Genomic DNA, 21,213 nt, shown 5'->3' with positions numbered 1-21,213 from the left:
AGTCGGCGCGGGCCGAAGGGCCTGTTTCCGCGCTGTATCTCTAAACTAAACAAAACTAAAGATTGTAAGGCATGCCATGTTTGGTTTAGTTTAGAGATACAGTGCGGAAACAGGCCCTTCGCCCACCGGGTCCGCGCTGACCAGCGATCCCCACACACACGAGGGCCAATTTACAATTTTAACAAAGCCAATTAACCTGCAAGCCTGCACGTCTTTGAAGTGTGTGAGGAAACCGAAACACTCGGAAAAAACCCACGCAGGTCACGGGCAGGATGTACAAATTCCGTACAGACAAGCACCCGTGGTCAGGATCGAACCCGGGTCTCTGGCGCTGTAAGGCAGCAACTCTACCGCTGCGCCACCGAGCAGCCCCAAGGCAGCTAAAGGATCTAAGAAGGATTGCTGGTTTACACCAAAGATCGACACAAAATGCTGGAGTAACTCAGCGGGGCCAGCAGCATCTCTGGAGAGAAGGAATGGGTGACGTTTCGGGTCGAGTCTGGAGAAGGGTCTCCCATTCCTTCTCTCCGGAGATGCTGCTTGTCCCGCTGAGTTACCCCAGCATTTTGCACATAAAGCGATGCTGCCTATTCTTAATGATCCCATTCCCAATTGGGAGTATACCTCATATTGAAGAATCCTCTTCAATAGCTAACCCACCATTGACGTGAGACTCACCAGCCTATAATTATTTGGATTATCAATACTTCCCTTCCTAAACACAGGAACAACTTTTGCAGCTCTCCAGTCCTCCGGGATCTCGCCTGTGGCTAGAGATGTCCATAGGTTCATAAATGATAGGAGCAGAATTAGACCATTCGGCCCATCAAGTCTACTCCGCCATTCAATCATGGCTGATCTATCTCTCCTTCCTAACCCCATTCTCCTGCCTTCTCCCCATAACCCCTGACACCCGTACTAATCAAGAATCTATCTATCTCCACCTGAAAAATATCCACTGACTTGTGGCCTTCTTCGGCAATGAATTCCACAGATTCACCACCCTCTGACTAAAGAAATTCCTCCTTATCTCCTTCCTAAAGGAACATCCTTTAAGTCTGAAACTATGACCCCTGGTCCTAGACTCTCCCACTAGTGGAAACATCCTCTCCACATCCACTCTATCCAAGCCTTGCGCTATTCGGTAAGATTCAATGAGATGTCACAAAGATCTCTGAAGGACACATGTGGAAAAACCTCGTTGTTTCATGGTTACCTTTCTGACACAAGACTTCCTTTAATTTTGGATTCATGTGATCATTCGGATTCACATTTCCCAGCTGTTGTGTTGGGATGTGAATTAGATGCGGAATCATTAGTCCAGTAATGTATCCATCGTGCTGCCCTCCTGCTTTGTCATAAAATACACAATAAATGAAATTAGCAAAATTAATTTTGGACACAGGATTGCATTTTGTTATTTTTCTGAATGTCCGGTGAGCTAACTTTCGAATTAATCCGGGAGACGGGTGCAGCTGTGATTTAATTAATGAGATCGTAAGAGGAACTGTGCAGATGGATGGAGCTAATGTCATTTGGCCCAAAGAACTAATGATGCTTATTTTAAATTAGCTTTGCCTGTAAAAGTAGTACAAAGGGAGGGATTTTGATGAAAAGACTGTGAAAGGGGTCATTTTCCAATTTTGTGTCGCTGCTGAGGAGCTCTCTCCTCTTCTCCACTCGTATGCCTGCTGAAATTGTGCCGAATTCGCCGGCGGAGCACCAAAGGAAATTCCTTGTATGTGAATACTTGGCCAATAAACTTATTCATTCACTTATTCACAGCATAAAAAGCCAACGATCAGGTGCTAATGTTCCCCGCAAACATGGTGGCGTAGCGGTAGATTAGCTGTTCGGCACGGACCCGGTGGGCCGAAGGGCCTGTTTCCACGCTGTATCTCTAAACTAAACTAAACTATACTAAACTAAGCAAACAATACAGTTACAATGAAGAAACTATGCATTCTTGAAAATGCTGGACACACTCAGCAGGTTGACACAGTGGCTCATTGGTAGAGTTGCTGCCTAAAGGGCCTGTCCCACCAGCATGCGATTGCGTGCGTCTAGCGCGACCAAACGTGGTGACTTGAGCCGTATGGCCTCGCGGGACAGGTCCCACTTCCAACCGTGGAGGGGTATGGAGTTGTGCGGGGCTGGTCCCGACATCATACTCACCAATCAGCTGGGCAGGAGGCGGGCTGACTTTTTCAAGAAGCCCCACTCCCTCATCCTTCTAAACTCCAGTGAATACAAACCTAGTCTTTTCACTAGCACTATCCTACATAATTTACAATTTATTTTAACCAAAGCCAATTAACCTACAAACCTACATGTCTTTGGCATGTGGGAGGCACCCGGAGGAACGGGTGATCACGGGGAGAATGTACAAACTCCTTACAGACAGCAGCACCTGGGTGATCAATGGTCAGCATCTACTCCATGGGCTGAAGGGCCTGTTTCCACACTGTATCTCTAAACAAAACATCTAAACTAAAATACTAGAAACAGCAGGTCAGGCCGCATCTGTGTAAAGAAAATCAGCCGACATTTCAGGCCGGAAGCCTTTCAGCTGAAAAGTCAACTCTGATTCTTTCCACAGATGCTGCCTGACCAGCTGAGTCTTTCCAGCATTTTCTGTTCTTGGAAACACTTGTACCTTTGTTTTGCTGGAGAAACCTCAACTGTTCATTCTGAAAGGAAAAATTACCTATTTTTCAGCTAAGACGCACATGAATTTCATTTAAAATTTTAATAAGATTTTAGTAAGCAATGACTCCTCAATGGCTTATGTGTTTCAACAGCAGATGGCTTGGTGCAATGTATTTACTCACCAACCGAGTGAAGTAGTAATTATGGGAGCAGTAATTGCTTGTGCTGGATCAATGCGTCGGCTCGCTACAAGTGATGATAACAGAAAAGCAAGCTTGTTAAGTTTCATAAGTAATGGGAACAGAATTAGCAGAATGTAAATTGTCCCTTGTGTGTAGGATGGTGCTAGTGTACGGGCCGATCGCTGGTCGGCGTGGACTCGGTGGGCCGAAGGGGCCTATTTCCGCGCTGTATCTCGAAAGTCTAAAAAGCCGATGGCAATTTTGCTCTCATGGCTTCCAATCTCAAAGCCTCTGATCCCCTTCATAAGTCATAGAAACAGAATTAGGCCTTTCAGCCCATCAAGTCTACTCCACCATTCAATCATGGCTGATCTATCTCTCCCTCTCAACGCCATTCTCCTGCCATCTCCCCACAACCCCTGACACTCGTACTAATCAAGAATCTACATTTCTCTGCCTTAAAAATATCCATTGACTTGGCCTCCACAGCCTTCTGTGTGCAGTGAATTCCACCCTCTGACGAAAGAAATTCCTCCTCATCTCCTTCCTAAAGGAACGTCCTTTTATTTTGAGGTCCTAGACTCTCCCATTAGTGGAAACATCCTCTCCACATCCACTCTATCCAAGCATTTCAGACACAAGACTTCCTTTATGAACAGAAAATGCTGGAAATGGTCTAAGGACTAGGTATGATCTGCAAAGAGTAAAATAGAATTAGTGTACCAAATCTTTCGGCAGACCTGAAACATGAATGTATCATTCAACACTTCTAAGGGCCCTACCTTTCATTGTGAAAGTCCTGCTCTGGTTTGACTGCACAAAATGGCCACACATCACACTTATCTGTATTAAACTCTGTTAGTTATTTTTCAGACAACTTGCCCAGCTAACCAACATCCTGCTGTAATTTCTGATAACCACTTTCCTGCCTACGATGAAACGTCACCCATTCCTTCTCTCCAGAGATGCTGCCTGTCCCGGCTGAGTTACTCCAGCATTCTGTGTCTACCACCTACTTTAGTGTCATCTGCAAATGTACTATTCACACCTTGTACATTCTCATCTAAACCGTTGATATAAACCGCAAACAGAAATGGGCCCAGCACCGGTCCCTGAGGCACACCACGAGTCACAGGCCTCCTGTCTGAAAAACAACCTTCCTCACCACCTTCTGCTTCCTATCCAGTCCGCAAGTGGTAGATCAGCGGTAGAGCTGCTGCCTTACAGCGCCGGAGACCCGTGTTAGATCGTGACCACCAATGCTGCCTGTACGGAGTTTGTACGTTCTCCCTGTGACCGCTCGGGTGCTCCAGTTTCCTCCCACACTCCAAAGACGTACAGGTTTGTACGTTAGTTCGCTCCGGTGAAATTGTAAATTGTCCCTGGTGTGTGAAGGATGGTGCTAGTGTACGGGCTGATCCCTGGTCGGCGCGGACTTGGTGGGCCGAAGGGCCTGTTTCCGTGCAGTATTTCTGAAGTCTAAAGACTAAAAAGCTCTACCTGGATGCCACATGATCTTACCTTCCAGAGCAACCAACCACACGGAACCTTGTCGAAGGCCTTGCATCATATAACCGTATAACCATATAACAATTACAGCACAGAAACAGGCCATCTCGGCCCTTCTAGTCCGTGCCGAACACTTACTCTCACCTAGTCCCATCTACCTGGACTATAACCCTCCATTCCTTTATTCTGAAGAAGGGTTTCGGCCCGAAACGTTGCCTATTTCCTTCGCTCCATAGATGCTGCTGCACCCGCTGTGTTTCTCCAGCATTTTTGTGTACCCTCCATTCCTTTCCCGTCCATATACTTATCCAATTTATTTTTAAATTATAAAATCAAACCTGCCTCCACCACTTCCACTGGAAGCTCATTCCACACAGCTACCACTCTCTGAGTAAAGAAGTTCCCCCTCATGTTACCCCTAAACTTTTGTCCCTTAATTCTCAAATCATGTCCTCTTGTTTGAAGCTTCCCTACTCTCAATGGAAAAAGCTTATCCACGTCAACTCTGTCTATCCCTCTCATAATTTTAAAGACCTCTATCGAGTCCCCCCTTAACCTTCTGCTCTCCAAAGAATATAGACCTAACTCGTTCAACCTTAGGTGTAACTTAGGTGCTGAAACCCAGGCAGCTTGAAGCAGTAGCCTTCTTGTCTACTTCTTCCAAAATCTCAATAAAATTCGTGAGACAAGATTGCCCACATACAAAACCACGTTGACTATTCCTCAGCTGCCTCTGTCTATCCAAATCCCTCAGAATCCTCTCCAGCACCGACCATGACGTTTAGCTCAAGTGGTCTATTGTTCCAGGGCTTTTCCTTGCACTCGCCTGTAATTAGAAACACAACATTAGCCACCCTCTAGTCATCCGGCACCTCACCCACGTCTGATGATGACCCACATATCTAAGACAGGGTGCCCACATTTTCTTCTCTAGTTTCCAACAGTGTCCTCGGATAAATCTGATCAGCCCCGGGAGATTTTTCTACCTTTGTACTGCCTAAGGACAACCAGCATCTCTTTGACCATAATATGGACTGTCTGTCCTCAAGCCATCTCCATTATCAGTTGCCTAGTCTTCATTTATTTCATTACAGTAAAAATAAAGGATAAATACTCATTGAAGACCTTGTTCATCTCCTGTGGCTCCTCACATAGATGACTATTTTGGTTGCTGAGGGATCCAATTCTATCTCTAGTTGCTTTTTTTTCCCCCTTAATGTTCTTGTAACATTTCTTTGGACTCTCCTTCATATTATCTGTCAGAGGTGACTCTTGCCCCCTCTTTGCCCTCCTGATTTCCTTCTTAAATGTGCTCCCCAGTCCCCTAAACTCCTTCAGGGATACACTACACTCAGTCTGAAGAAGGATCCCAACCCAAAGTGTTACCTATCCATTCCCTCCACAGATGCTGCCTGACCGGCTATTAGTCCAGCACTTTGCGTTTTGCTCTGGATTCCAGCATCTGCCGTTCCTTGTGCCTGTATGATGTCTCGCCAATCCCCTTTCAGTTCAGCCTTTGCTGCTTTAAGAATTAAATCGAGCAATATTGATCGGAAATGTGTGTCAGGCAATGAAGCTCACAGGGTGGAGAGAAAGAATGTGGAACAAGCATAGAACATACAGTATGGGAATTTATTCCGTTTTGTGGAGGGGAATAGTAAACTGGGTGCTGAATCAGCAGTTGCCTAGCAACTAATGGACCAGGCAACCTTGAATCGAGTGAATAATGATGGTGTGATGAATATAGGACAAAGCAGGCTCTTATTGAGAGCAACCAAAGATTCTCTGGGTTTATCTTGTCATAATTGCCTTCCATCTCAATGTAAAAACGTATTTGCTTTCATGATTGATGTTTGTAGAGGAGTCTGGTGCAGAATGAAGGCTCGTAAATCGGCCTACAAAAATCTTATTTTTATAAATGCATTTATTTTTACCAGTTTTAAATCACAGTTTTACCAAAACAAAATGTAAAAAACCCCCTTGATCAATTTTGCAGGCAGTTTTACTGTTAATAAGTATCCAATAAAAAACAGCATGTTGGTGGTGCCATGATTTGAGTCCGTGACATAACGTCAAACATTGTTATTTTTAGTGAACTTCACAGTTTTCACAGCATTACAACTGACGTTGTAGAATAAGCAGTCACAGTCTCTTACATTATATTCCAGTGCCATGTACATTGGCCACAAGACCACCAAAAAACCTGGCGATGCAGAGAAGTACCTCCGCACACTTACACCTCGCGCTGCCTCGGCAAGACCAGCAGCATCTTCAAGGACAAGTCACACCCCGGCCACTCCCTCTTCTCCCCTCTCGCAAAAGGTACAGAAGAGTGAAAATGCACACCTCCAGATTCAGGGACAGTTTCTTCCCAGCTGCTATCAGGCAACTGAATCATCCTACCACAACCAGAGAGCAGTGCTGAACTACTATCTACCTCATTGGTGACCCTCGGACTAGCCTTGATCGGACTTTGCTGGCTTCACCTTGCACTAAACGTTATTCCCTTATCATGTATCTATACACTGAAAATGAATCGATTGTAATCATGCATTGTCTTTCCGCTGACTGGATAGCACACAACAGAAGCTTTTCACTGTACCTCGGTACACGTGACAACAAACTAAACTGTGACTTTAACCTTACTGCCCTACAAGAGCATTCCCCACCTCATGTTCCTCGCCATAGTTATAGAGAGGTACAACATGGAAACAGGCCCTTATATTCCCCACCATATCAGTGCCGACCATCAAACCATCCCTTTACACAAATCCTGCATCTTTTAAAAATCTCTCATTCACGTCAACTCCCCCCCCCCCAGATGCCATCACTTTAGGCTTTAGAAGCACAGTATGGAAACAGGCCCGACTGCCACCCATTCCTGCTTGACAACATTTTTCCTGTCGCAAGGTGACCAAAACTGAACACAATTTTCCGAATGTGGCCTCGCCAACGTCTTGTGCAAGTGTAACATGACCTCCCAACTCCTATACTCAATAATCTGACTGACGAAGGCCAATGTTCCGAAGGCCTTCTTAACTGCCCTGTCTACCTGTGACGCCATTCAGGCCCTTCATTTTTGATTACCCTCTCACAGACGTTCCTCTTGCATTGTCTTCATTGCAATAACAGTCCTTCCTCTCTCCCACCTCCACACATTTGCCACAACAATTACTATGGCTTTGCCCAAGTGTCCCACCCCAACTCATGAGTTCCCACCTTGGTAATTTAGTAATTGGGTCCACTCCCCATTGACTTCAACTGATTTATAACAGTCTAATTAAATCTTAAAAGTCTTAAAAGACAACGTTGCTCCTAAACCTACTGTAGATTTTGTGAGAATCGGTGCGGGAAGGAACTGCAGATGCTGGTTTACACCGACGATAGGCACAAAGTGCTGGAGTAACTCAGCAGGACAGGCAGCATCTCTAGAGGGAAGGAATGGGTGACGTTTCAGGTCAAGACCCTTCTTCAGACTGAGTCAGGGGAGAGGGAGACTAGAGATATGGAAGGTTGCAGAGAGTATGTAAGATGTGAAAATGACATATTCCAATAGACAATGATCATGGGAATGTGGAATGGCTCAAGGTTGGATGAGGGGAAGGTGACAATGAATCATACTAACAGTAAAATTAATCAGGAGGACAGTGAAATTAGTAGAACTAGGGTGGGGACTGTCATATGCTGAGAGACTGGAATGAGAGAGGGAAAGCAAGGGGACCTTATCTTGCACTATATGTTATTCATGTTATTCCCTTTATCATGTATCTGTACACTGTGGATGGCTCAATGGTAAGTTGACTGGTAAGCACGCCATGAGTGGCACAGTGGCGCAGCAGTAGATTTGCTGCCTTACAGCCCCAGAGATCCAGGTTCGATCCTGACGACAGGTGCTGTCTGTACGGAGATTGTACGTTCTCCCCGTGACCTGCATGGGTTTTCTCCGGGTGCTCCGGTTTCCTCCCACACTCCAAAGACGTACAGGTTTTTAGGTTAATTTGGCTTCAGAAAAAAATGATTGTAAATTACTTGTCGTGTGTGGGATAGTGCGAGTGTACGGGGATCGCTGGTCGGCCCGGACTCCATAGACAATAGGTGCAGGAGTAGGCCATTCGGCCCTTCGAGGCAGCACCGCCATTCACTGTGATCATGGCTGATCATCCACAATCTGTACCCCTTTCCTGCCCTCCCCATCTCCCCAGACTCCGCTATCTTTAAGAGCCCTATCGGTGGACCGAAGTGCCTGTTCTGAATTATATCTCTAAAGGTTTTCACTGTCCCTTAGTACACCTGACAATACACTGTTGTCAACTTATCTATTGGGGATGGGGCCTCGGGAGAGGCTGGAAATGGAAGATCTTGGGATTTGAAGGGTAGGGTCCTGAGGGAATGGATGGGTCGTGGGTCTCTACGGGTCACAGGGTTAGAGACTTTGAGGAAACAGGGGAAGATCAGCAGGGGTCGGATCACTGCGGTATGTGGGCAGGGTTCAAGGATGAAAGGTAACTGCAGGACTGACCTAGTGGGGTGGCTGACACAAAATGCTGGAGTAACTCAGCGGGTGAGGCAGCATCTCTGGAGAGAAGGAATGGGTGACGTTTCGGGTGGAGGGAGTTGGCGGTGGGCGGTGGACGCTGGACGCTGGACGAAGGGGCCGGGAAGAAGGACCAGGGTGGGGGGGTCTTACCTTCGATGCCCTCGAGGTCGGCTGCGGGAGGAGTCACGGAGGTTGAAGGCGGCCGGGCGAGGAGAGGGACGACGGTTCACGTGCGACCGGCATGGAGGTGGTCTTTATGGCCAGCTGCGGCTTAGACCATGTAAAACGGTGCCAAAACATGGCCACTCTTGCATATGGACTCGTGGGCTGTTTCTGGGCATTCTATGCATAACTGGGTTTTGTACTTGTCATCGCCTCAGAATTAAAAGACGTTCTTTTAGGAAGGAAATGAGGAGGAATTTCTTTAGTCGGAGGGTGGTGAATCTGTGGAATTCACTGCCATCGAAGGCTGTGGTGGCCAAGTCAGTGGATATTTTGTAAGGCATAGATAGATAGATTTTTGATTAGTGCGGGTGTCAGGGGTTCTGGGGAGAAGGCAGGAGAATGGGGTTTGGAGGAAGAGATAGATCAGCCGTGATTGAATGGCGAAGTGGACTTGATGGGCCGAATGGCTTAATTCTGCCCCAATCACATGATCTTACATAAGGCAATAATCTTACAGATCTATATGCACAAATATGATTTCACGGTACCTTGGCACTCGTGATAATAAAGATCCATTGAACCTTAGAACTATGAACCAAAGGCTTCAGGTTTGTTTGCACTGGCATTGTTTTTTTGTTTGTTTATTGTATATTATTTATGTGTATTGTGTTTACAGGCCTCTTATGCTGCTGCACGTATGAATTTCATTGTTCCCTTGTCAGTACGTACGACACTCTTGACTTGAAATAGAGACAACGTCTTTGGAGATAGGATAATGCTTTGCTGAAAATCACAGAAGCATTTTCGATAAAATACAGAATGACAGATTGTCTAAGCTTTTCCCTTTTAAATCCACTAAAGATTACGTAAGAATCTGATACTAATGCTGCATACACCCTAATCCTCAAGACACACACTGAACTACCCGTTTACTTAAAATGCAAGCTGTTGGTTTCATCACATGCGAGCTTAAAAGAAGCAATGAAACCCTCATCCTTGGGGGCCACCGAGATGGTCAAATGACCTGTCATTAATTAGCAACAACCAAAGCCTTGCTCCTGGGTTTACACCACAGCATGGTTTGGGAACAGCTCCATCCAAGACTACAAGAAATTGCAGAGAATTGTGGACGGGTCCCAGAACATCACGCAAACTAACCTCCCATCCATTGACTCAATTTATACATCTTATTTTAATGCCCCTGTCCCACTTAGGAAAGCTGAACGGAAACCTCTGGAGACTTTGCGCCCCACCCAAGGTTTCCGTGTGGTTCCCGGAGGTTTTTTGTCGGTCTCCCTACCTGCTTCCACTACCTGCAACCACCCGCAACCTCCGGGAACCTTATGGAAACCTTGGGTGGGGCGCAAAGTCTCCAGAGGTTTCCGTTCAGGTTTCCTAAGTGGGACAGGGGCATAAGGATTTGGACACACTAGAGGCAGGAAACGTGTTCCTGATGTTGGGGGAATCCAGAACCAGGGGCCACAATTTAAGAATAAGGGGTAAGCCATTTAGAACGGAGACGAGGAAACACTTTTTTTGTGAGTCTGTGGAATTCTCTGCCTCAGAGGGCGGTGGAGGCCGGCACTCTGGATACTTTCAAGAGAGAGCTAGATAGGGCTCTTAAAGATGGCAGAGTCAGGGGATATGGGGAGAAGGCAGGAACGGGTACTGATTGGGGATGATCAGCCATGATCACATTGAATGGCGGTGCTGGCTCGAAGGGCCGAAGGGCCTCCTCCTGCACCTGTTGTCTATTGTCTCACGCTACCTCAGCAAGGCCAGCAGCATAATCACGGATGAGTCGCACCCTGGCCAGTCCCTCTTCTCCCCTCTCCCATCAGGTAACAGGTACAGAAGTGTGAAAACGGACCACTGCAGATTCAGGGACAGTTTCTTCTTAGCAGTTATCAGGCAACTGCACCATCCAATCAACAAATTAGTGAACGGACTCGACCTACCATCTGCCTCACTGGAGACCCTCAGACTATCTTTAATCGGACTTTACTGGACTTAATCTTGCACTCAGCGTTATTCCCCTTATCCTGCATCCGTGCACTGTGGTGGCTTGTTTGCAATCAAGTACAGTCTTTCCGCTGACTGGATAGCATGAAAGAAAAAAGCTTTTCACTGTACCTCGATACACGTGACAATAAACTAAACTACCGTTGCAGTGAATTGTGGACGCAACCCAAACCATCACACAAATCAACCTCCCTCCCATTGACTCCATTTATACCTCACGCTGCCTCGGCAAGGCCAGCAGCATTATCAAGGATGAGTCGCACCCTGGCCACTCCCTCTCCCATCGGGCGACTATTTTTGATTGGACTTTATTGGGTTTATCTTGCGTGAAACATTATTCAAGCTATTCCCTTGATCACGTATCTGTACACTGTGGACGGCTCGATTGTAATTGCGTACAGTCTTTCCGCTGCCTGGATAGTGTGAAATAAAAAAAACTTTCACTGCACCTCAGTTTCCCGACAATAAACTAAACTAAATGATATTGTCACATGTACCTCAAATTATACAGCAGACCTCATCTAGGCAGTAAACAAATATAGCCATGTTTTGGTGCCGATAAAGTTAAGGGCCTGTCCCACTTACGCAACCTTTACAGGCGACTGCTGGCACCCGTGATAGGTCACCAAAATTTTCAACATGTTGAAAATTCAGCGACGACCAGAAAGACGCTACGACTCTTTGGAAACCTCTCACGACCATAGAGGCTGTATGGTGGTGAGAGGTCTCCTATGGTCGTGAGAGGTCTCCAAAGAGTCGTAGCGTCTTTCTGCTCGCCGCTGAATTTTCAACATGTTGAAAATTTCGCCGACCTTTGACGGGTGCCGGCAGTCGCCTGTAAAGGTCGCGTAAGTGGGACAGGCCCTTTACAATGCACTGGTACGTGAACTAATGTCCAGGCCAATGGTGAGTTTTGTTGTGTTCTAACCAGTCAGTGGAAAGACAATACATGGTTACAATCGACCTGCCCACAGTGCAGTGTTCAGATGCAGGTATAAAAGTGTGAAAACGCACACCTCCAGATTCACGGACATTTTCTTCCCAGCTGTTATCAGGCAACTGAACCATTCTACCAACAACTGGAGAGAATCCCTGAGCTACTATCTACCTCATCGGAGACCCTCGGACTATCTATGATTGGACTTTACTGGCCTTATCTTGCACTAAACGTTATTCATGTTATTATGTATCTGTAAATGTGTCCATTGTAATCATGTGTTGTCTTTCCGCTGACTGGTTAGCGCGCAACAAAAGCTTTTCACTGTACCTCGGTACACGTGACAATAAACTAAACTAAACTACATTTTGTTCCATTGCGGTTTGGATGAAAATGGGCCAAATAAGGCAAATTTAAAGGATTGGACAGGCTAGATGCAGGAAAAATGTTCCAGATGTTGGGGGAATCCAGAATCAGGGGGTCACACATTAAGAATAAGGGGTAGGTCATTTAGGATAGAAATCATGAGATATGGGGGAGAAAGCAGGAATGGGGTGCTGATTTTGGATGATTAGCCATGATTGTATTGAATGGCAGTGCTGGCTCGAAGGGCCGAATGGCCTACTCCTGCACCTATTTTCTATGTTTCTCTCTTTTTTCCATTTTCTTTCTTTATTTTCTATAACGGCGCCAAAACATGGTGCCTCTTGCATGCGGGATCAGTGGGCTAGTTCTGTACACTTTGCTAAACGGGGATACGCTTGGGTATGATGTTCCTGTGCTCGATTGCTTGTGCGTATGCAGTTCGCACACATGACAGTAAAAGCCCCCTTGAACCGTTGAACATGATAAAGGGAATAAGGTAAATAATGTTTAGTGCAAGAAAAATAGGAATATTTTAATAGGAATCCGAGGGGTAACTTTTTTACACAAAGGAAGCGAGCTGACAGAGGAAGTTGTTGAGGCAGGGACTATCGCAACGTTTAAGAAACAGTTGGACAGGTACATGGATAGGACAGGCTTGGAGGGGAACATGCCAAACGCGGGCAGTGTAGATGGGACATACTGGCGGTGTGGGCAAGTTGGGCCGAAGCGCCTGTTTCCACGCTGTATGGCTCCATGACTCGATTTCATTTGGTCCATATCCCTCCAAACCTGTCCTACACATGTAGATGGTAGTGTAGGCAGGAACTGCAGATGCTGGTTTAAAACGAAGATAAAGACACAAAAATGCTGGAGCAACTCAGCGGGACAGGCAGCATCTCTGGAGAGAAGGAATGGGTGACGTTTCGGGTCGAGACCCTTCTTCAGACTGGCAGTCAGGGGACTGGGAAACGAGAGATATAGACGGTGATGTAGGGAGATAAAGATCAATGAATGAACGATATGCAAAAAAATAACGATGTTGAAGGAAACAGGCCATTGTTAGCTATTTATAGGGTGAACCGACCCGAAACGTCACCCATTCCTTCTCTCAGATGCTGCCTGTCCCACTTGGTCAACCTAATCCGCGAGTTCAGGCGAGTTTGCCCTCGACTCACACTTGCAGCCTGGTCGACACGAGGTTGTAGGAGGTCTTTGTAACTCTTCTTCATGCTCAAGAGTAGTCTTAGCGTACTCGAGGCCTCAGCTAAGTTGCGGCGTATTTTTCAACATGTTGAAAAATGCCCGCGAGTTAAAAAAGGTCGCCATGGAAAAAATCGATACTTTTTTACTCGTATGTTTAGTCGTAGTAGGTCATAGTAGGTCAGCATGTTAGTCATAGATAATCGAGGGTAGTCGAAGGTAGTCTTCATCATAGTCGAAGGGAGGTCGAAGGAGGTAATCTTCACTCTCCACTATTCGGTGTCCAATTTTCCCAAAGTTAAGCGTAGATAGTTGTAGCTGGTCTTCAACATAGTTGAAGGAGGTCTTCAACATGGCATTTTTTTCAAACTCTTCTAAACTCGCCAATTAGGTCGCCCAAGTGGGACAGCCCCTTTACTCCAGCATTTTGTGTCTACCTTCCATGTAAATGTTAGTTCGGGACTGCTCTCTCGCTGTGTCTTCTGCTCAGTGTATAATGCCAGTGACTTCACCTTGCTGTGTCGATTATTCCACAGGGCAGCCGACGGAGCAGTGAGCACCGGCCCGGGCTTGCAGCGCAACGCCACCGTCACCTTCACCATCCGCCCGGGCAGCAGCCAACCCATCACCGTGCAGAACCGGACGTCGGACTTTGACAGCATGACCATTTTGAAACGGGCCCCGAGTCCTGTGGGCTCTCCCACGGACGCTGGCCAAGCTGCCCGGCCGAGCTCCTCCCTGCCCGCCTCCGCCCTGTCGCCCACGCTCACCGACGGCTTCGGCTTCCAGAGCCCACCCATCCCGGGTGAAGGACACTTCGGCGGGCAGCCGGTTCGCAGTCGGTCGCCTTCCCCGGCCACGCTACAGCAGCCGGCCTCCAACAAGCCCTTCGCATCCAAGGGCGTCCCACTTTGGACTAAGCACGACGTGGCGGACTGGCTGGACACGTTGAACCTCGGCGAACACAAGGACGCTTTTTTAGACAATGAAATAGACGGGACTCACTTACCCTCGCTTCAGAAGGAGGACTTAATCGACCTAGGCGTGACGAGAGTTGGACATCGAATGAATATAGAACGGGCTTTAAAACAGCTCCTGTCGGACAGATAGACAGATGCTTTACAAAGTTACTCAAATATCTCTCATTATTTTTGACAGCAGCCGACACTCGCCGTAAATGGCTGGAATATAATGTGCCATTGGACTATTTTTTGAACAGAGAAAAAAAAAAAAGCTCAGCATGGACATATTTTCCGACGAAAGCCGCTGGTACCTTTATAAGCACAACAGGCTGTCAGTATCAGTGGGCCGTCACTGTTTCTCTGCCACTGGCGTGCTGGGATGAGTGCAACACGAGCGAAGACCCCCTTTTCGCGATGTAAATACATTACAGCATAATAATCTATATTTTGAACAATGACCTTTTAATATTGACCTCACTTGGACAGGTGTCGCTATGATACTGTAGTCAAACCAGCAGAGCTGTGTTATATACTTTCTATCTTTGCTAGTACAATATTTCCCCACGTGGATGACATTAATGTAGACTGTGTGCAGCAGAACCGTTCAACTCCTCTCCCCGCCCCCCTCCCTCCCACTCCCCCCCCCGTCCCCCTTCGGACAAGGAGCAATGCGGACTCGTTTTTCTGTTTCTGTTTCTGCTGAGCAGTCTAGCCATTCCCGGTGTAAGTGATAAGCGTCGGTCCAGTTCTTTCCTTAAGAGTTTTTAAAAATGCAGGTTTGTTTCTCTTGTTTTTTTTAACTTTCACTTTCACTTCCCGAGCTGCGGTCGACAGCTCCTCCTGGGAGCTGTGTTGAAACTAACCATTTAACGTCTTCCACTTGTGATTCACCACAATCGGTTACCGAGAGGGGGAATTGGATGGATAGGGCTTCGGGAATGGGGGCTGGAATATCTGCATTCAGTTTCACAGCTTCAGTTCTGGAGCTGGGAGGAGGGAGGGGAAGCCTGTGTTTGCTTATTGGAAACTTGCGAAACGAAAGTGGGGTGGGGGGGAGGGACATCTATGTGTCGTTTTAGCTGCTAATTCTTTTTCTACGGTCACACGAAAGCGTTACATGAAAACAAAAGCGAACCTTTTGACATTCCCAAGAGCAAGGACACTGGGTACATGGTTTTGCATCGCCCACTGCCCAGAGAAATCCGAGGCACCGGTGCCAGCGGGTGATTTTAGTCCCGTCCTGATTCCTCCGGGATTGTTCACAAAACCACAGAGCAACAACAACAACTCTTTCTCTGCCATTTAAACACATTCACTCCTTTCATGTACAGCTCAGTGGTAGAGCATTTGACTGCAGATCAGGAGGTCCCCAGGTTGCTCCTCAAATTACCTTCCAGGTCTGCATTTCTCGTTGCAAGTTGTGACTAGGACTGGCGGGCTCACACCGCGCTTTCGTTTTGTGTACCAATAGTGTGTGCAGCACCGAATCTCAAGAGGTGTATATTGTGTGTAACATATAGGAGGACGTGCCGATCGTGGGAGATTTGTGTGTGCACTCGAGTCTATTAAACATCAGCATAGACAATTATTTGTGATTGTTAGGGACACTTTAAATTCACAGGTGTTAGAAGACCTAGCCCTGCTCCAAGTATTTTTTTCCACCTGTGTGGTATTCATCATTTTGCTATCTAGCTGATCCACTGGTGACTGCCGAAATTGCAGAGAAAAGCTGCCGAGTTATCCCATTGATCTGGCAATGATTACATCAATGAGCCTATAATATAATTTTCTTTACAAAAAAAACAGTGATTTAATTCTCTTTTCTTTTGATAGAGCGTTAAGATGTATCTCACTATGATTTGTGCAAAAAGAAAAGACTTGTGTTCAGGTTAAATAAAATTGATGTAACCTTTGTGATTTATATATCTTCATCTAGATTCCATGACAAGGTCCTGTAATTTGCACTTTCCCGACTCCTCGATAACTTGTATGGCCAACCAAAATTATTATTATTATTATTATACGAGAAATAAATATTATAACAGTGAATAAAAGTTGTGGAGGTGGCTCCCATTCACCAAGGATCAATACATTCCGTCTCTCCTCACCTGTGAGGTTCAGACTCCAGCAAACCGGAGATGGAATTTTGTTTCTTTTTAACTTTATTTCGAATGAAGCCATCTTCTTTCAACATTCCTCTGTGTCTCCAAAGTGCCACATATAGACCTGAGGGGCCTCCACCCAGCCACCTTGCCCTTTCTCGCACTTCCACTCTCTCTATCTCGCTTTTCACCACTTGCCTTCCCCCAACCTCTCTCCCCAGCATCTCGCCCTCTCTCCCTGCCCCTCTCCTCACCTTCCTTTCGCTCTCTGCCCCCATCATCATTGTCCATCGATGGGGGACCTGCCTTTTTACACCTCCCCTCTCTCACACCCCCTCCTTCACACCCACTCCTCTCTCCCTCTCTTTCACTCACCCCTATTTTTCTCACTGTCCCCCTTGTTTATTGCCTTTCATTCTTTCAACTTCTCTCTCCCACTCTCCTCTTTCTCTCCTGTCTCATCTCTCTCCCACTCTCCTCTCATTCTCTCCCCCTCTCTCATTCCTCTCTCACCCTCTCTCCTCTCTCCCTCTCTTCCTTTCTCTCTCTATCTCTTTTTCTCCCCCCTCTTTATCTCTCTCTCTTCTCTCATCTCTCTCCCCTCTCTCCCACTCCCCCCTCTCCTCTCACCCTCTCTCCTCATTCGCTCCCATCTTTCTCATCTCCCCCTCGTTCTTTCTCTCTCTTTGTCTCCCCTCCCCTCACCTCTATCTCTCTCTCTCACACTCCCTGACCCCCCCCCCCCCTCTCTCTATCCTCTCTCTGTCTCTCTCCTCTCTCACACTCCCTGATCCCCTCCCCTCTCTACCCTCCCTCTCCCTCTCTCTTCTCTCTCCACCCCCCTGACCTTCCTCTTTGCCCTCTTCCCCCCTCTGGCCCTGACTCTTACACCCTATGCTTATCGCTCATTCCACCACCTTCTCCATCAACCCACAACCCCACCATTCCCTGCCCCACCTTTCCCAACAATCCAGCGTTTTCCTGTCTATATTTGCCACACAAGTCTTCAAGGGCCAAGAATTCCCCACCACCAGTCTCAAGAGAGGCTGCTTCAGGGTGCCATATGTAAACTAAAATCTCAGAGACTTGCTTAAATGACGCACTTCTACCTTCTTCAGAGAGCTGATTAAAAGCAGTGGCTGAGAAAATGTATTCCCCCAAATGGAAAGGAACACACTAGTTCTGGGAGATATCTACTGCTCACTTAAGTTTGGGCAACGCACCACACTTTAACACTTTGGAAAAGCGGTAACTTGCGGTTTTGACAAAAGCTGTACAATACTTTAGAAAATAAATGTATGTAATTTTCTGAATGTAAATAAAATGAAAGAAAGAAAAAGAAAAGCATTGGTCTCTCATGAATCGGACAGCAGAAAGGACGCATGTTATTGAATGTGACAAAGGCGGCCATTCGGCCCATTAATCCCATGCAGGTAATTGCCTCCACTGGAATTATTCCTGGTCCTTCTCAACAGTAAATGAACTAAATCACTTTTTAAATCATATTTAGAGTGGAACTTTACAGGGTTCGATCCCGGCTACAGGTGCTGTCTGTACGGAGTTTGTACGTTCTCCCCGTGAACTGCGTGGGTTTTCTCCAAGATCTTCGGTCTCCTCCCACACTCCAAAGACGTGCAGGTTTCTTGGTCAATTAGCTTGGTATAAGTGTAAATTGTCCCTAATGTGTGTAGGTTAGTGTTAATATGCAGGGTTCGCTGGTGGGCCAGGGCCAGGACCCGGTGGGCCGAAGGGCCTGTTGTGTTTCCGCGCTGTATCTCCAAACTAAATTGAATGAATCATTCCCGGTCGCTTTCATTATTTCCCCTTTGCAAGTAAATAATCAGATTCGTTTTTTAAATCATTCAACAGCTACCAACCTACTATATAGGCGATTTTTTTTCAGGTCATCAGCATCCTCTTTAATGCGTTTGTGAGGCATTCCGGGCGGCACGGTGGCGCAGTGGTAGAGTTACAGCACCAGAGACCCGGGTTCGATCCTGACTACGGGAGCTGCCTGTCTGTACGGAGTTTGTACCTTCTCCCCGTGACCACCGGAGGGCCTGTTCTTGTGCTGTACCGTTCCATGTTCTACGTTCTCACCCAATGACCAAATCCAGATGCTGAAACATTTCAGGAGCTTTAAAGCATTTTAAGCAGATTCCCCAATGTCTCCTTTCAACCCCCATTTGGCTTTCAATGGTGGCAGCAAAGAATTTCATTCATTCCTCACTTTCTCACCAATTTTCACCCATCCCCCAGTTTATCCCTTTGCCCAGGTCTATGAATCTGCTGAGTTACAAAGCCAGGTGCTGTACCGAACTGTACCGAATCATTCCCATACTTGTACACTCCAACTTCATAAGCTCATAGGTTCTCGGAGCAGAATTAGGCCATTCGGCCCATCACATCTACTCTGCCATTCAATCATGGCTGATCTATCTTTCCCTCTCAACCCCATTCTCCTGCCTTCTCCCAGTAACCCCTGACACAGTTACTAATCAAGAATCTGCCAATCGCCACCATTAAAATATCCATTGACTCAGCCACCACAGCCGTCTGTGGCAATGAATTCCGCAGATTCACCACTTTCTGACTATAGAAATTTGTCCTCATCTCCCTTGTAAAGGTATGTCCTTTTATTCTGAGGCTGTGCCCTCTGGTCCCAGACTCTCCCACCAGTGGAAACATCCTCTGTATCCAAGCCTTTCACAATTTCAATGTAAGTTTCAATGAGGTTTCCCCTCATCCTTCTAAACTCCAGCGAGTGTCCCTGTTCCATCATACGCTCCTTGCCCACCAGTTTAATCCTGAGTCTGCAACAATATTTTAACCTTAAATCGTAGAGTCAGTCTGCACCAAAACAGGCCTCTCGGCCCATCCAGTCCATGCTGACCATCAAGATTCTATCTACGCTAATCTCATCTACTAGCATTCAATCCATGCCCAATTATGCATTGAAAATTCAAGCACTAATATAGATTAATTTTAAATGTTGTGAGAGTATCTGCCTCTACTACTTCAGAATTTAGAGACACAGTGCAGAAACAGGCCTTTCAGCCCACCAAGTCCTACACACTAAGGACAATTTACAAATTTAACAAAGCCAATGAACTAAATAGTTCCATTTAGAGTTTTAGACTTTAGTGATGCCGTGCAGAACGAGGCCCTTCGGCCCACCGAGTTCGTGCCGACCAGCGATTCCCCCTGCACTAACACTATCTTACACACTTTGGACCATTTACAATTATAACCGAAGCTACTTAACCTACAATCTTGCAGCTTTGGAGTGTGGGGGGAAACAGGATCACCCGGAGAAAACCCACGCAAGTCACGGGGAAAACGTACAACATTCTGTACAGACAGCGGCCACAGTCAGGATCGAACTGGGGTCTCTGGCGCCAGTGAGGCAGCAACTCTACCGCTGCTCCACCTTGGTCGCCCTATTTCCCAGCTCTGAATCCGTACCAAATATGCCTTGGGAATTCAAGTGCTAATCCAAATGCAGCGTATCTGTGAGAGTATCTGCCTCCTTTACCTTCTAAGGGATTAAGCTATAGGTTCCAACCACCTGTATCTTATAGAGTCACCTATAACCTATATCCTAGGGTGAACAATTCTTCCTCAAATCCCTATTAAACCTCTGATACCTCACATTCAACCTATGTTAGACACCTCTGCCATAGGGAAAAGTTCTTACTATCCACCCTATCAACATAATGGTGTACATGTTACAAAGGAAATACCAAGCGGGTTTATGATTACAATTGAAGCTGAACAAATAGGGGGAATTAAAACTAAATATCCTCCGTGATTATAATGTGTTAGCCTCGATAACAATCAGCACGGGAGCACCTCGAGGCAGCGTGCTCAGCCCCCTGCTGTACTCACTCTATACTCATGACTGCGTAGCCGGTCATAGTGCGAACTCCATCATCAAGTTTGCTGATGACACCACTGTTGTGGGACGTATCCCTGATGGGGCGAGTCAGAGTATAGAAGTGAGATCGGCCGACTGACCAAATGGTGCCAGCACAATAACCTGGCCCTCAACACCAGCAAAACCAAGGAACTGATTGTGGACTTTGGAAGGGGTAGGATGGGGACCCACAGTCCCATTTATATCAACGGGTTGATGGTGGAAAGGGTCAAGAGCTTCAAATTCCTGGTCCGAGAACACTGATGCAATTATAAAGAAAGCACATCAGCGCCTCTACTTCCTGAGAAGATTACGGAGAGTCGGTATGTCAAGGAGGACTCTCTCTAACTTCTACAGGTGCACAGTAGAGTTGCATCGTGGCTTGGTTCGGCAACTTGAGCGCCCAGGAGCGGAAAAGACTACAAAAAGTAGTAAACACTGCCCAGTCCATCATCGACTCTGACCTCCCTTCCATCGAGGGGATTTATCGCAGTCACTGCCTCAAAAAGGCTGGCAGCATCATCAAGGACCCACACCATCCTGGCTACACACTCATCTCCCCGCTACCTTCAGGTAGAAGGTACAGGAGCCTGAAGACTGCAATGACCAGGTTCAGGAATAGCTACTTCCCCACAGCTATTAAACTCGGCTCGGACAAAACTCTGA

At 46.7% G+C, this 21,213-nt stretch overlaps 1 protein-coding gene across 6 annotated transcripts in view; it reads left to right on the top strand.

Moving 5' to 3' along the window:
- Positions 1-14,987, top strand: part of shank2 (SH3 and multiple ankyrin repeat domains 2) — a 624,608-nt gene extending 609,621 nt beyond the window's left edge. For all 6 annotated transcript variants that reach the window (XM_033038734.1, XM_033038735.1, XM_033038733.1 and 3 more), the window contains one exon: positions 14,104-14,987. In XM_033038734.1, coding sequence (XP_032894625.1) covers positions 14,104-14,677 — 574 coding nt within the window. In that variant the 3' untranslated portion in view covers positions 14,678-14,987. The remainder of the gene's footprint in view (positions 1-14,103) is intronic.
- Positions 14,988-21,213: the final 6,226 nt, after the last annotated feature.

Source organism: Amblyraja radiata, chromosome 20, assembly GCF_010909765.2.
Source record: "Amblyraja radiata isolate CabotCenter1 chromosome 20, sAmbRad1.1.pri, whole genome shotgun sequence".
Lineage (NCBI taxonomy): Eukaryota > Metazoa > Chordata > Chondrichthyes > Rajiformes > Rajidae > Amblyraja > Amblyraja radiata.
This window is presented reverse-complemented; position numbering and strand designations above follow the sequence as displayed.